This window comes from Conger conger, chromosome 3 (assembly GCF_963514075.1).
Source record: "Conger conger chromosome 3, fConCon1.1, whole genome shotgun sequence".
Taxonomy (NCBI): domain Eukaryota; kingdom Metazoa; phylum Chordata; class Actinopteri; order Anguilliformes; family Congridae; genus Conger; species Conger conger.
Genome location: NC_083762.1, coordinates 77,102,153 through 77,115,441, shown reverse-complemented (window position 1 = coordinate 77,115,441; position 13,289 = coordinate 77,102,153). Strand labels below are relative to the sequence as shown.

Below are 13,289 nucleotides of genomic sequence, written 5' to 3'. Positions count from 1 at the left end.
AGTGTGTGTGGATAAAACACACTACATTTCGGTGTCAACAAACTACCATCATGTACTTGTTCTTCAACTTTTTTCTAATGGTTAGTCTGTGGTTATATTTACACTCACATGGTTCATGAAAGAACTTATGTAAGTTTTTTTGTCCGGAACCAAGCTCAGTTACTTGTGTGTTTGGGGTCGTTGTCGTGTTGAAACACCCATTTCAGGGGAATTTCCTCTTTAGCAAACGGCAACATAATTTCTTCAAGTATTTTGATGTGTTTAAACTGATCTATGATCCCTGGCATACAAACCCAACACCATAGTAAGAAAAACATCCCCATACCATAATTCTTGCGCCACCATGCATCCACACTGCTATTATTTTGAACACCCCCCTTTCAATGAACGAGTCAATTACTCAGAACGAGCAGCGTGCATGTCATGACAGTTGGGTCCATATTTTTTCTATTACACTACTCCATCTACAAGTAAAGCATTTGCCATGCAGAAATAACACTGCTGCTAATAACAGTGGTTCATCAGGTTACTGAAGTTGTACGGCTATTTTCTTGAACACAACTGTATCATAACCACTATGCTACAGGCTGCCCTAAACTTAAACTTTTGGCTATTGTAATTTTTTGGGGGTGTTGGGTAGTTTAGGGTTAGGGTTGGGGGCATGCATTTGATGTTGTCCAAAGTTGGGGAGGATGGGGGGGGGCTGTATCCATTTCCTGTTGTCTATACCCTCGGGTAGCACCAGCCAGCCGCACCACTGTTTCTGGTTGTGAACACCAGGAACAGATCAAGATAAGGCACACACAGACACCCACACCACCTCTAGGGCCCCACCACACACACTAGTATCCAGGAAAGCCACTTTGCTACACCCCTGGTGTGCACACATATTGTGAAAGACAAACCTGAAGTACTGGAAACTCTGAAACGCTGAACAAAAGGCCACCACCTCTCACAGGTTTTCCCTTTATGTTCTCTCACTGCATAATAATCAACCTTCAGCTAATATCACAAAAGGATCTCCTCCTAAAGACAAGAGACTGGAGTGAAACAAGATCTTTCAGCATTATGAGGTAGAGGAACTACAGACGGACAATTTTTGTGCTTGTAAAATATCCCATACTATATCATTTACAGATATAGTACACATATAAAATACAGCAAACAGCAGAGTGGAATTGTTTCTATGTACAAAACAACCATCTTTCACACTAGAACATTGTAAGTAATTTATGGCAAGTGTGTTTTATTAAAAATTGTCATGTAAAAATAATGACATGATCTGAAACAATGGATTCATAGTTTTGCTTCCTATAATTACACATAACTCATATATACTGTATCTACATTACAGCACAGACTCTTTCCACATGGCTTCAACTGAACAGCCTTTATTTTTAAAATAATTCCACATGCGTCCCTCATTTACCATGAAAAAAATATAGGGTTTCTTTTTATTTTTTTTATGGAATCAGGTCATTTCAGACTTCCTGCCACTGTAGAATCTCATGGGATATTAGATGACACAATTCTCTCTCCTTCTCAGTGATGAGTGTCAGGCAATGGTCAATCAGTCAAAGGCATTTAGCCTCCATTATAAACATTCTTTTTAAAACAGTCACACCAAAACAATACTGTTTTTGGCAAAATTACGAATTGACGAAAAAAAAGCTAATACTATACTGTGACTGTGTACACCTCAGAATCATCTGCAACATACGTCTATGACAAACGTGACTGACAGTGAAACAATGGTACCTCTGAAACGCAAATAACCAAAAATAACCAAAAACATGTACTAATACATTTTTTTTTTTTTTTTTTTTTTTTTTAAACCTAAGTACAAAAAAACCAAAAGAAACAGTGATTCCACACGTTTTTCCAACGTATGCAAACCTGAAGATCATATGTGAAAGATTCAATACGACACAAACTGAGGCAATTTTGCTCACTGGAACAAAACGATGACTGCAGGTCAGTTCGCAGTCCCAGTCCTGAACATGGCATCATGGTAGTGCACGTGCACAGTAATTCTGAAAAACTGTATAAACACAAAGGGATAAGAGGCATCCAAAACAGCTAGTATGGAGTAGTCTTCAAAAGAAGTGTCCTTCTGAAGTATTGTCCTGGTTCCCTAACTTCTAATTTAATCCCAGGTCCCTTCACCTCTTTCTCATTCCTGAATCTACCGGCAAGCGTGAGCCACAGCACCGCTTAACACTGTCAATCAATGGATTGGTATAGGTCAAAGGTCAAAGGTCACGTGAGCAGCCGAGGCACGAAGGTGGCATTCGGTCTCAGTGGAGCAAGGCCAGTCCAGACCGGTTCAGTCAATGCTTTCATCACTGGCGTCATGACAACCAAACCCCCGAGTGCCATGTCAACAACAACTACTGCTTTTGTCCCTTTCTGAGTTATGAATACAAATTCTTTACAGTCTATAATTTTTTTTTTTTTTTTTTCGTAGACCAAAAAAAACCACAAAAAAACAGCCTAGTGAATTTCAGGGAAAAACAACTCCTGATTTCTGAACACTGATTGGTTAGGAGTCTCCGCGAGCTGAAGACGCATCGGAATGTCAGTAGACAATTTTCCAGTGGGTGGGCTGTTCGCACTCCTTCTCATCGTCACCGCAGAAGCGGTTGTAGGTAGTCTTGGGGTCGAAGCCCAGGATCTCTCTCTCCTCGTGGATCCGGAAGGAGAAGGTGGACAAGGCAGTTCCGATGAAATACCTGGGGAGCACAGAGGCAGCCGTGACAGAATGGTCGGCTTGCTTGATTTTCAGACAGGAGTTAAAGTAATATTTATTCTCGCGAATCATTTAAACCTGTGTGGATTTGGCAACATTCATCTTGACTGGAGGTTACGAAAGTTCATTTTCACTCTCGACACGCCCGTTCCACTGGAGAGGAGCAGAGTGCTTACTTCCTCTGAAGATAACCAAGCTGTAGCGTATTGTGGAGAAAGGAGAGTGCCTACATGTTGTGGGGCGCAGTGATATTGAGTAACATCTCAAACCTATTTTTATCGATGCTTCCCAGTGTGGGCATCATCATATTTCAATATGTGGTGAAAAACAGCATTTCATTTAAGAACACAAATGACAAAGACGCTATTGTGAGATGGTCACAAAGACATTTTTTTTTTTTTTTTTTTTGATGACAAATTACGGATTGACACTTTCTAAAAGTTCTAGAACTTATAATGTTGGGTTCCAGAAAACCCCGCTCTTCAACGGGTTAAGTTTTGTTCAAGAGAAACTGATACCCATGCATCACATGACATAAAGACCTTTGTCTTTTGGAATAAAAGGATATACTTGCCTTTCTACGGTCAGTGAGAATTAAATGGGCAGAATGCCTTCGCACTCTACCCATTGTACATATTTGGCAGGGTGTTGGTTGCGTTTTCCAGAAATGGGCATTGACCTGGATGTAATATAATATGCAATATGGCTTGCAGTATATAGTTATATAAATATGTATTAAAATATATATTAATATTTTATATGTTTTATTTCCTGTTTGTTGATAATTTCCCCCATCTTCATGTGTGCTTCTTTGCAATTTCAGAAATTAACTTCATTTAAATTAATTTGTTTACTTTGTCCTAATGAAATTAATTGAGGTCCCCTGAAGCGATATATAAAAAAGGCTTTAATAGTTTGTTTTCAAAATTAAATATATAAAATACATGAAATAGTATAAAAGGTTTTAAGGTAGGTTAAAAATAGTGTAGGCCACAAAAGCCTTAAAAAAATATAGGACATGATAAAAATCACATAGATAACAAGGATGTTGACAGAAGCAGCCAATGAGATTCCCGCACCTGGCATGCACGCAAATCCATTGGTCGATAATGGCCACACCGCCATCTTTGAGCAGTTCCACGTCCTCCCAGGTGGGTTCGAAGCGCACCGTCTCCGGAAGCATCCGCTTCAACTCCTCCAGCTCTGAGACAGACACAGGGTCAGTGCACGTGTGCGTGTGTGTGTGTGTGTGTGTGTGTGTGTGAGAGAGTGTATGTGTGTGAGAGTGTGTGAGAGTGTGAGTGTATGTGTGTGTGTGTGTGTGTGTGTGTGAGAGAGTGTATGTGTGTGAGAGTGTGTGAGAGTGTGAGTGTATGTGTGTGTGTGTGTGTGTGTGTGTGAGAGAGTGTATGTGTGTGAGAGTGTGAGTGTATGTGTGTGTGTGTGTGTGTGTGTGTGAGAGTGTATGTGTGTGAGAGTGTGTGAGAGTGTGAGTGTATGTGTGTGTGTGTGTGTGTGTGTGAGAGTGTATGTGTGTGAGAGTGTGTGAGAGTGTGTGTATGAGAGTGTATGTGTGTGAGAGTGTGTGAGAGTGTGAGTGTATGTGTGTATGTGTGTGTGTGTGTGTGTGTGTGTGTGTGTGTGCACGTGCATGAAATTGAAATTGTAAGGTGAGCCAGGGGATAGATAACATTACATAACAACATAACATAAAAGGCCATTCAGCCCAACCATGCTTGCCCATGCGGTCTAAACCTATAATACATCGGATTAGGTGTAATATTATACATTTGAAACAATAGACAATACTAAATAACAATACTGTAGATACAATACGTTCATATACATAACATCCTGAGACCCAGATATTAACTGAGTCTCTTAATCTCAATCTATATTCTGTGATACAGAAACCTACACTATAATGGACATTCAATGCTAGAACATTTCTTAATTTCTGCTGGCTTTCAGGAGGATCATGTCTGTACAGCACATTTGATTAGATAGTGTACCACAGGTTTGCCGCAGTGACAATGTCTTGGTACCCAAGATCAACCTTTCATCAAAATAGTTTTGTAATTGAATCACCACTTATCACTGTCATTCATAACATCACTATTTCCACAGCATCATATATTCCATTATGGATGTTAGTTACATGTCATTTGGCAGACGCTCTTATCCAGAGTGATGTACGGTTGATTAGACTAAGCAGGAGACAATCCTCCCCTGGAGTAATGCCGGGTTAAGGGCCTTGCTCAAGGGCCCAATGGCTGTGCAGATCTTATTGTGGCTACACCAGGATTAGAACCACCGACCTTGCAGGTCTCAGTCATTTACCTTAACCACTACGCTACAGGCCGCACCAGGTACCACACGTACCACACACGTACCACACACGTACCACACAGGTACCACACGTAATGCACCTCAAACTGCTTGATTTCTAACGTTGTGTTAGTTTGGATATTTAGCTAATTTGGTGCAAAATATCCAAACTAACACAACGGAACTAAAAGAACACAAAAAGACACACAAGACACAACCGAGGGAAAGAGAACAAGGATGGCTAATGGATCGAAGTGCAGCACTATCATGGGAAAACAGAATAGCCAAAAAATGAGCACATTAATCATTTTAATCTTCCTCTAGCAAAATAAACCAGTTGTTGTATGTAGGAAATTGTAGACGAGTACATTAAAGCACAGTAAAATACTTGAGAGCCGAGAACTGCTGGTTTCCCCTCCTCTATTTACCTGGGAGTCAGGTGTGAAACTACCACTATTTGTTCAGTTAATTACCCGGGAGGAAAGAAAACCAGGGCTGGATTTGGATTTGAGGGTTGGATTTGAGAATTCCGGGTGGTGTATGTCTTAAAGGAATACACCAACATTTTGGGAAGTATACCTTTTTTCTGACCTACCCAGACTTAGACGAGATGTTCGATGTAATTTTCATTTTTGTGCATTCACTGGCTCGGTTTCCATGTTAGCACAACGTGTTAGCTTAGCATAAAGACTTGAAGCGAGTCAGAAGCCTACCTCCTTCAGAGTGAAGAAATACACCTTACAGCAACTGCAAAGCGGTCTTATTTACAGAAGGTATCATGTGTATTTGAAGTTCGTGTGAAGGAAAATAATTGCAAAAACGAGAGATGTCCTTTTCGGAGAAGTTAGACGATTGGAACTATAACCGCTGAACACGGATGTATCCTCCCGTCTTCCGCTGGTTGAGCACAGTATACGTATATAAATAAGACAGGAGGTAGGCTACTGACTCCTATAGGCGTCAAGTGTTTATGCGGAGCTAACACATTGTGCTAACATGGAAAGCGAGCCAGTGAATGCACAAAAATTAAAATGAAACCGAACATCTCGTCTAAGTCTGTGTAAGTCAGAAAAAAGGTATATTTTCCAAAATGACGGTGCGTTAGGTGCAGTACCTTCCTCAACAGCATCGGTGGCGATGAAGACTCTCTCCAGTTTCAGCTTCTTCATCAGGCTGCGGATCTTCTTCACTGCCCCTTTGAGGCTGGGCACGTCCTCCCGGTGGCCCCAAATAAAGTCCTTCCGTCTCAAGTGTACCCCCAGGTATGGTCCCCCCTTCGCACTGCCTAGCTTAGCCTGGGGTAAAAGCCACAGACAACGTTCACCCTGGAGACACACCGCTGTAGAAGAGCCATCAAGAGCATCTGGCCCCACTGCGTTGTATCATGACTGGCCAATTCATCCAAGGTTTCCGAACAACAGAAGAAGATCTGGCACTGCAGCTGTGTTCTAGACATATACAGGCTGTCGCCGAGCAGTTCAGGCACATGACTAGGGCCCGGAAAGGTTGGTGGTTCAAGGCCCGGTGTAGCCACCAGGCACATCTGTTGGGCCCTTGAGCAAGGCCCTTAACCCTGCGTTGCTCCAGGGGAGGATTGTCTCCTGCTTAGTCTAATCAACTGTAAGTGTCTTTGGATAAAAGCATCAGCTAAATAACAAATGTATGTATATACACAGTACCAGTCAAAAGTTTGGACACACCATGCCATTTAAAAATATATATATCTGTATCATGCTTTCTTGTCTTGTTTGTAATAACACAATTTACACAAGGTTAAAGTACAGCTTTCATTCCCTAAGCTTTTATTACATTTTTTTAATTCGATTTTTTATATACACTTTGGTTTCACCATGTAGTAATTGCAGCACTTTTTATATGTAGTTTTGATTATTGGCATTGAACCCAGGCGAAAACGTTTGGAAATACTTTTAGCAAACTAAATGCCGTCTGCTCTGTCTCTATCAGCCCACCCCCCACAAAAACGATGCTGAGAGTTTATTAGTTCATGGCTTCAGAAGAGGAGCACACACCATCCTGCCCCCGTAAATCAAATACATTTATTTTACATGTTGGATAAGTACGGGTTTTAACAGTTGATGTGCTTGTGTTCAGTATTCAGAGTGCCGAACGTTAAACAAGAGTGTTGGCGGTTAAAATTGCCGGATTCTGAAATCGAACAAATTTCACCTTAAATTTCACTTCCCCGACAGGACAAATTTAAACCAAACCAAACCAAAAAGTATTTAAAAAATTACACTTAAAAAAAAGCAGGGAATCTGCACTTTAACCACATGTGAATTATTTGATTGTAAACGAGAAAGGAAACGTTACTCTAAGGCACGTCACTGGTACTGCATGCCAAATCTCAGATTAATATAGGAGTGTATAGTATCTCTAAATTATATTTCTTCTTAAGTGTAATATTTGTACTGCAACATTGATCAGTACATTATTTCCATTATTGTGTCGTAGGTTCAAATGCGAATTACAACTTTAAAACGGATCAAATTATTACATTATTGAAAAGATATATCAAATGAAATCTAGAAGTCATAGGTTACGAGTTGATGTATTGGGAAATCAGTTTTTATGACATTAAAGCTGAAAAGTCGTTATGTTAGGAGTCATTCTGTTAGCCAGCGATTGGGACCCTGGACACCCACCTTCATGCGGGTCCAGTCCTCATCGTACACGGTACGGTCCGACTCATCTGTAGAGTTCAGGTATTTGGCACGGAACTCGTCACCAATCACACGCAGGTGCTTGGCGAACACCATGCTGCGTCTGGTCTGCACGTGAGAGACGGTATCAGCCATACGTTTCAGCAATGAACCGCAACACTGCCACTCCCAGGAATTCAGAACATACTGCCATTCATTGTGCGTGCAGTAACATTCACAATCGCATATCTTGTGTTTGTGTGGGCGTGTGTGCGTGTGAGCACAGTTGCTTGCAGACTTACATCCCAATAATCTTTCCCAGCATAGTGGTCATGTAGAAGAGTCTCTGCTCTGTCCAGCATTACCGACCTGCTGTGAGAGAAACAAACTCAATATCACCAACAAATCAAATGTCACAATCATAAAATCTACCAATGAAAGTATGACAGTCACACAAGTGGACATAACCCGACATCATCCCTTATGCTATCTTGTGACAGCCGTTGTGTCATGTGTATGATACTGTTACGTCAGCATTATGACGAGGGGTGTGTGTGATTGTGTATGTTATATACATCTGGGCCTTCCTCTGTGTGTGTGTGTGTGTGTGTGTGTGTGTGTGTGTGTGTGTGTATGTTCTGAGCATGTGGGCCTTCCTGTGTGTGTGTGTGTGTGTGTGTGTGTGTGTGTTTGTGTGTGTCTGTAGATGTTATATACATCTGGGCCTTCCTCTGTGTGTCTGTGTGTGTGTTTGTGTGTGTCTGTAGATGTTATATACATCTGGGCCTTCCTCTGTGTGTCTGTGTGTGTGTTTGTGTGTGTCTGTAGATGTTATATACATCTGGACCTTCCTCTGTGTGTCTGTGTCGGTGTATGTTATGTGCATGTGGGCCTTCCTCTGTGTGTCTGTGTGTGTGTGTGTTTACTCTATTGCTCTGTTGGATGCCCATCCATACTGTGTTTTTGTTCATCCAGACCTCAGGGAAGCAGGTGTTTTCGGACCAAAGACTGGGGAGAGGGAAACCCTCTTCGTGTTTTACTGGGAAACTGCATTACAGAGAAGCAATGCAATTATCCATAGGTTTGCAATGGTATATTTCCCTGAAAATCAGATGATGCTAATGACGATGAGTATTGTTAGTGTTAATGCACTAAAATGTATTAATGTGATTAATTATGGAATACAGTATATCATTGACATTATTGTGATGTAGGGCTATACGATATATCATATATTTATCATCATCGAGATATGAACATACATGAATAGTGTTTATTTAAATTGGTATTCTGTTAAAGTGATTGGCTGTTCAGGTGCAATTTGTTCAATAAAAGCATATTGGAAAGAATGTATGCAATTATTTTTACTCAGTGGGCATAGGCTATTCATTGTCTGGGGTCTATGGTAGTAGTGTACCTAAAGCAGAAAGACATTGTGCGCCCTTCAATATTTGTTTATTTATCATAAGTCATATCGTCATCATAATATTCAACAATCTTAGCGCATGTCTTCCTCATATCATATCAAAAAGCAATCAAACAATACATACTGTAAGTGACTTTGGTTGTAGTGAAAGTTGACCAACAATCCTACCACAAGATGGCGCCAAAATACAGCATTTCTTGAAGGACACTAATTTCGCCAGTAATTGAAACAACGTTGGGAATCTTTCACTGATACAATCAGTTCTCAAGAAATGTCACCCACGACTCAGTGGGAGCTGGGAATCAGGGGAGGGAGAAATTGTTTAATTTTCGTCAGACAAGAAAATGAAGAACCCTAAAGTAATTTTGGAAATAAAACATTTCAGTCATTATACACCCAACTGAGCACTTTATTAGGAACACCTACTTATTCATGCAATTATCTAATCAGCCAATCATGTGGCAGCAGTGCAATGCATAAAATCATGCAGATACGGGTCAGGAGCTTCAGTTAACGTTCACATCAACCATCAGAATAGGGAAAAACATTTGATCAAAGTCACTTTGACCGTGGAATTATTTTTGGTGGCAGACAGGGTGGTTTGAGTATCTCAGGGAGTTCGTAGAGAATGGTGCGAAAAAACAAAAAGCATCCAGTGAGCAGCTGTTCAGCGGGCAGAGACGCACTGTTAACGAGAGACGTAAGAGGGGAATGGCCAGACTGGTCGAAGCTGACAGTAATGCAAATAACCTCGCATTACAGCAGTGGTGTGCAGAAGAGCATCTCGGAAAACACAAGGCATCATACCTAAGTGGAAAGACTACAGCAGCAGAAGAAAAAATAAGTCTAATAAAGTGCTCACTGCGTGTAAATGCAGATGGAAAAAAGAGAAGCAGATTCTCAGATAGTAGATGGGATTAATGGGTTAACTTCTTGACAACCATTATTATTACCACCACCATAGTTGTACTGCGAGTGCTGACTGACCCAGGCAGTTTTTGCGTGTGATGATAGCAGTAACACCTGCCTCTGCAAATCGTTCCAACAGATTGAATGGAATGAAGCTAGAAACCTTCTCTTTGTTTGTGGATTCCCACACTTCCTTTATCGAGTGACCTGTCCGACCTCAACACCCCAGGCCAAAACAAAACTTCATCGCCAAAAGTACTGCCCATAACAATTACTGGGCAGTACTATTGAAACTTCACCTGTATTAGCAATCGCTTTTAATTTCCTCCGTCCTCGTTTCATAGCTGAGGTTTTAGCAGCTTCACTAGAAACGTCTACGATAAAATCTTTCTTCGATAAAGTAAAAAAATTAATTAAAAAAAAGACACAAAGCCTTTGGACGGAGGCAAACGAGCAAGCCGAGATAAGCCCCACGAGCGGCACGGCAGTAAGACGAAACGGCAGCAAAAGCACCCGCAGGCTACGGAAGTAAATACAATGCTAGTCCTTCCATTCCAAGTCTATTAGACAGGCGAGTGCAGAGGACACTGCCCCCTGGTGGATAGTGCGCGTCGCTGTATACACAGGAAAATATTCAGAGCTAAATCAACTCGGGCAGCCTGTAGCGTGGTGGGGATGTACAATAATGTACATACAGAGTATAATAATACGGTTCCGTATTGGACTCGTATGCAACTGAAAAAAAAATTGCTACTTACAGTTTCGATGTTCTCAGTTTTAATCCGTTTGAGCATTTTTAAATATATATCGATATATTACGAAACACAATACATTTTTTTACATATATTACCATACAAAACAACATACAATTTATTTTATGTTTGTTTGTTTCAATGTTTTGTTTTTCTGTAAGCTCAGCATCGTTGGACATGAGGGCCACCCTCAATGATCTTCCGAGATTTAAAGATCCCACATTGTGTGGATTCATTTGAGATGTAATTTCCCCACAATAAGGTCCCATATTGAATAACGAAGGCTGGAGCAGAAGTGAATACGGTCACTCACGTGGACGTGATGTTTTGCAGCAGGAACGGGGCCAGGATGGAGGCGTGCCCTTGGGCTGACATGCAGGTCACATTCAGGCCTCGTGTCTCCTCGTGCCCCCAGAACCAGCCCCTGGGAGGGAGAGGGAAAACAAGCCTCAATGCAACACCCTCGCCAGGGCATGAAATGCACTAAATGTAGGGGCGGCCTGTAGCGTAGCGGTTAAGGTACATGACTGGGACACGCAAGGTCGGTGGTTCTAATCCCGGTGTAGCCACAATAAGATCCACACAGCCGTTGGGCCCTTGAGCAAGGCTCTTAACCCTGCATTGCTCCAGGGGAGGATTGTCTCCTGCTTAGTCTAATCAACTGTACGTCGCTCTGGATAATGTAATGTAATGTCATGCAATGTACTCTTTCACCCACTGACCAGAGGCTCATGGATTAAAAAAGTAATGATAATAATCACCAGCCAGATTTTTTTTTTTTTTTTTTCAGTCACATTGCCTTACACAATACACCACAGCCGGCGCGGAAGGGGGGGGGGGGGTCACAATTATTTAAAAAATGTTTTGACCATTCGGCAAGTGGCCAAGCAACTGCTATTAGCTGTCATGCAACCAGGAGTAGTAACACACCTGACAAGGCAAGTCTGTCAATTAATGAAATACCATTTTTACACAAGCATGTTTTAATGACACAATTTGTATTTATGCAAGCAAATACACATGACGAGTTGTTAATTTAAGTTTGCTTGATTAATTAATAGTGTCTTTGTTAAATAGCTGTGAGGTGATGCTTCTCAAATTGGCTAACGAAGCTAACGGCTAACACAGAGCGAGTGCTTTGAGCCTGACGTGCCCACAATTTATAGTGTAATTTAATCATAAGCCGGATCTAAAAAAAATGCAAACTACCCTCCGGAGGTCTCAGTAGTTGCATACTTTATGTCCCTTCATGTGAACTTTATTTACTTTACCTGCAAGTTTACATTACATTACATTATTGGCATTTAGCAGACGCTCTCATCCAGAGCGACGTACAGTTGATTAGACTGAGCAGGAGACAATCCTCCCCTGGAGCAATGCAGGGTTAAGGGCCTTGCTCAAGGGCCCAACGGCTGTGCAGATCTTATTGTGGCTACACCGGGATTAGATAAGTTTAACACCTCAACTCTATCGGCCAGTGGAGGATGGGCATCTGCCCCCCCCCACCATTCTGCTTGAGGGTTTTTCTCCCCACAAGGATTTTTTTTAATTATTTTTTAGTTTTTATTTTTACCTCATGTGCCATGTAGGGGCTCAGGGATGGTATTTCACATTTGTTCTTCCCTTCTATTATTCTGTAAAGTGTCTTCTGTGAAAAGCGCAAACAGAACTGCAGAGCTCGCTGGAGGGGTTACCTGTAGCAGCCCTGCTGGAGGTGTTACCTGTAGTATCCCTGCTGGAGGTGTTACCTGCAGTAGCCCTGCTGGAGGTGTTACCTGCAGTAGCCCTGCTGGAGGTGTTACCTGCAGTAGCCCTGCTGGAGGTGTTACCTGCAGTATCCATGCTGGAGGGGTTACCTGTAGTATCCCTGCAGTAGCCCTGCTTGTCTCTGGAGGTGTTACCTGTAGTATCCCTGCTGGAGGTGTTACCTGCAGTATCCATGCTGGAGGTGTTACCTGCAGTAGCCCTGCTGGAGGTGTTACCTGCAGTATCCATGCTGGAGGTGTTACCTGCAGTATCCATGCTGGAGGTGTTACCTGCAGTAGCCCTGCTGGAGGTGTTACCTGCAGTAGCCCTGCTGGAGGTGTTACCTGCAGTATCCATGCTGGAGGTGTTACCTGCAGTATCCATGCTGGAGGTGTTACCTGCAGTAGCCCTGCTGGAGGTGTTACCTGCAGTATCCATACTGGAGGTGTTACCTGCAGTATCCATGCTGGAGGTGTTACCTGCAGTAGCCCTGCTGGAGGTGTTACCTGCAGTAGCCCTGCTGGAGGTGTTACCTGCAGTAGCCCTGCTGGAGGGGTTACCTGTAGTATCCCTGTAGTGGGGTTACCTGTAGTATCCCTGCTGGAGGGGTTACATGTAGAGGGGTTACCTGTAGAGGTGTTACCTGTAGTATCCCTGCTGGAGGGGTTACCTGTAGTGGGGTTACCTGTAGTATCCCTGCTGGAGGGGTTACCTGTAGT

General features: G+C 42.2%; 1 protein-coding gene across 3 annotated transcripts in view; it reads right to left on the bottom strand.

Annotated features, from left to right (window-relative positions):
* Nucleotides 1-1,219: 1,219 nt before the first annotated feature.
* The window catches only part of pofut2 (protein O-fucosyltransferase 2), a 16,412-nt gene continuing 4,342 nt past the window's right edge, over nt 1,220-13,289 (bottom strand). For 2 of the 3 annotated variants that reach the window (XM_061233411.1, XM_061233412.1), the window contains 6 exons: nt 11,138-11,248; nt 8,040-8,109; nt 7,741-7,866; nt 6,192-6,372; nt 3,829-3,952; nt 1,220-2,732 (listed from right to left, as the gene is read on the bottom strand). In XM_061233411.1, the coding sequence (XP_061089395.1) occupies nt 2,579-2,732; nt 3,829-3,952; nt 6,192-6,372; nt 7,741-7,866; nt 8,040-8,109; nt 11,138-11,248 (766 nt within the window). In that variant the 3' untranslated portion in view covers nt 1,220-2,578. The remainder of the gene's footprint in view (nt 2,733-3,828; nt 3,953-6,191; nt 6,373-7,740; nt 7,867-8,039; nt 8,110-11,137; nt 11,249-13,289) is intronic. The other variant, XM_061233410.1, reaches the window with a different exon arrangement.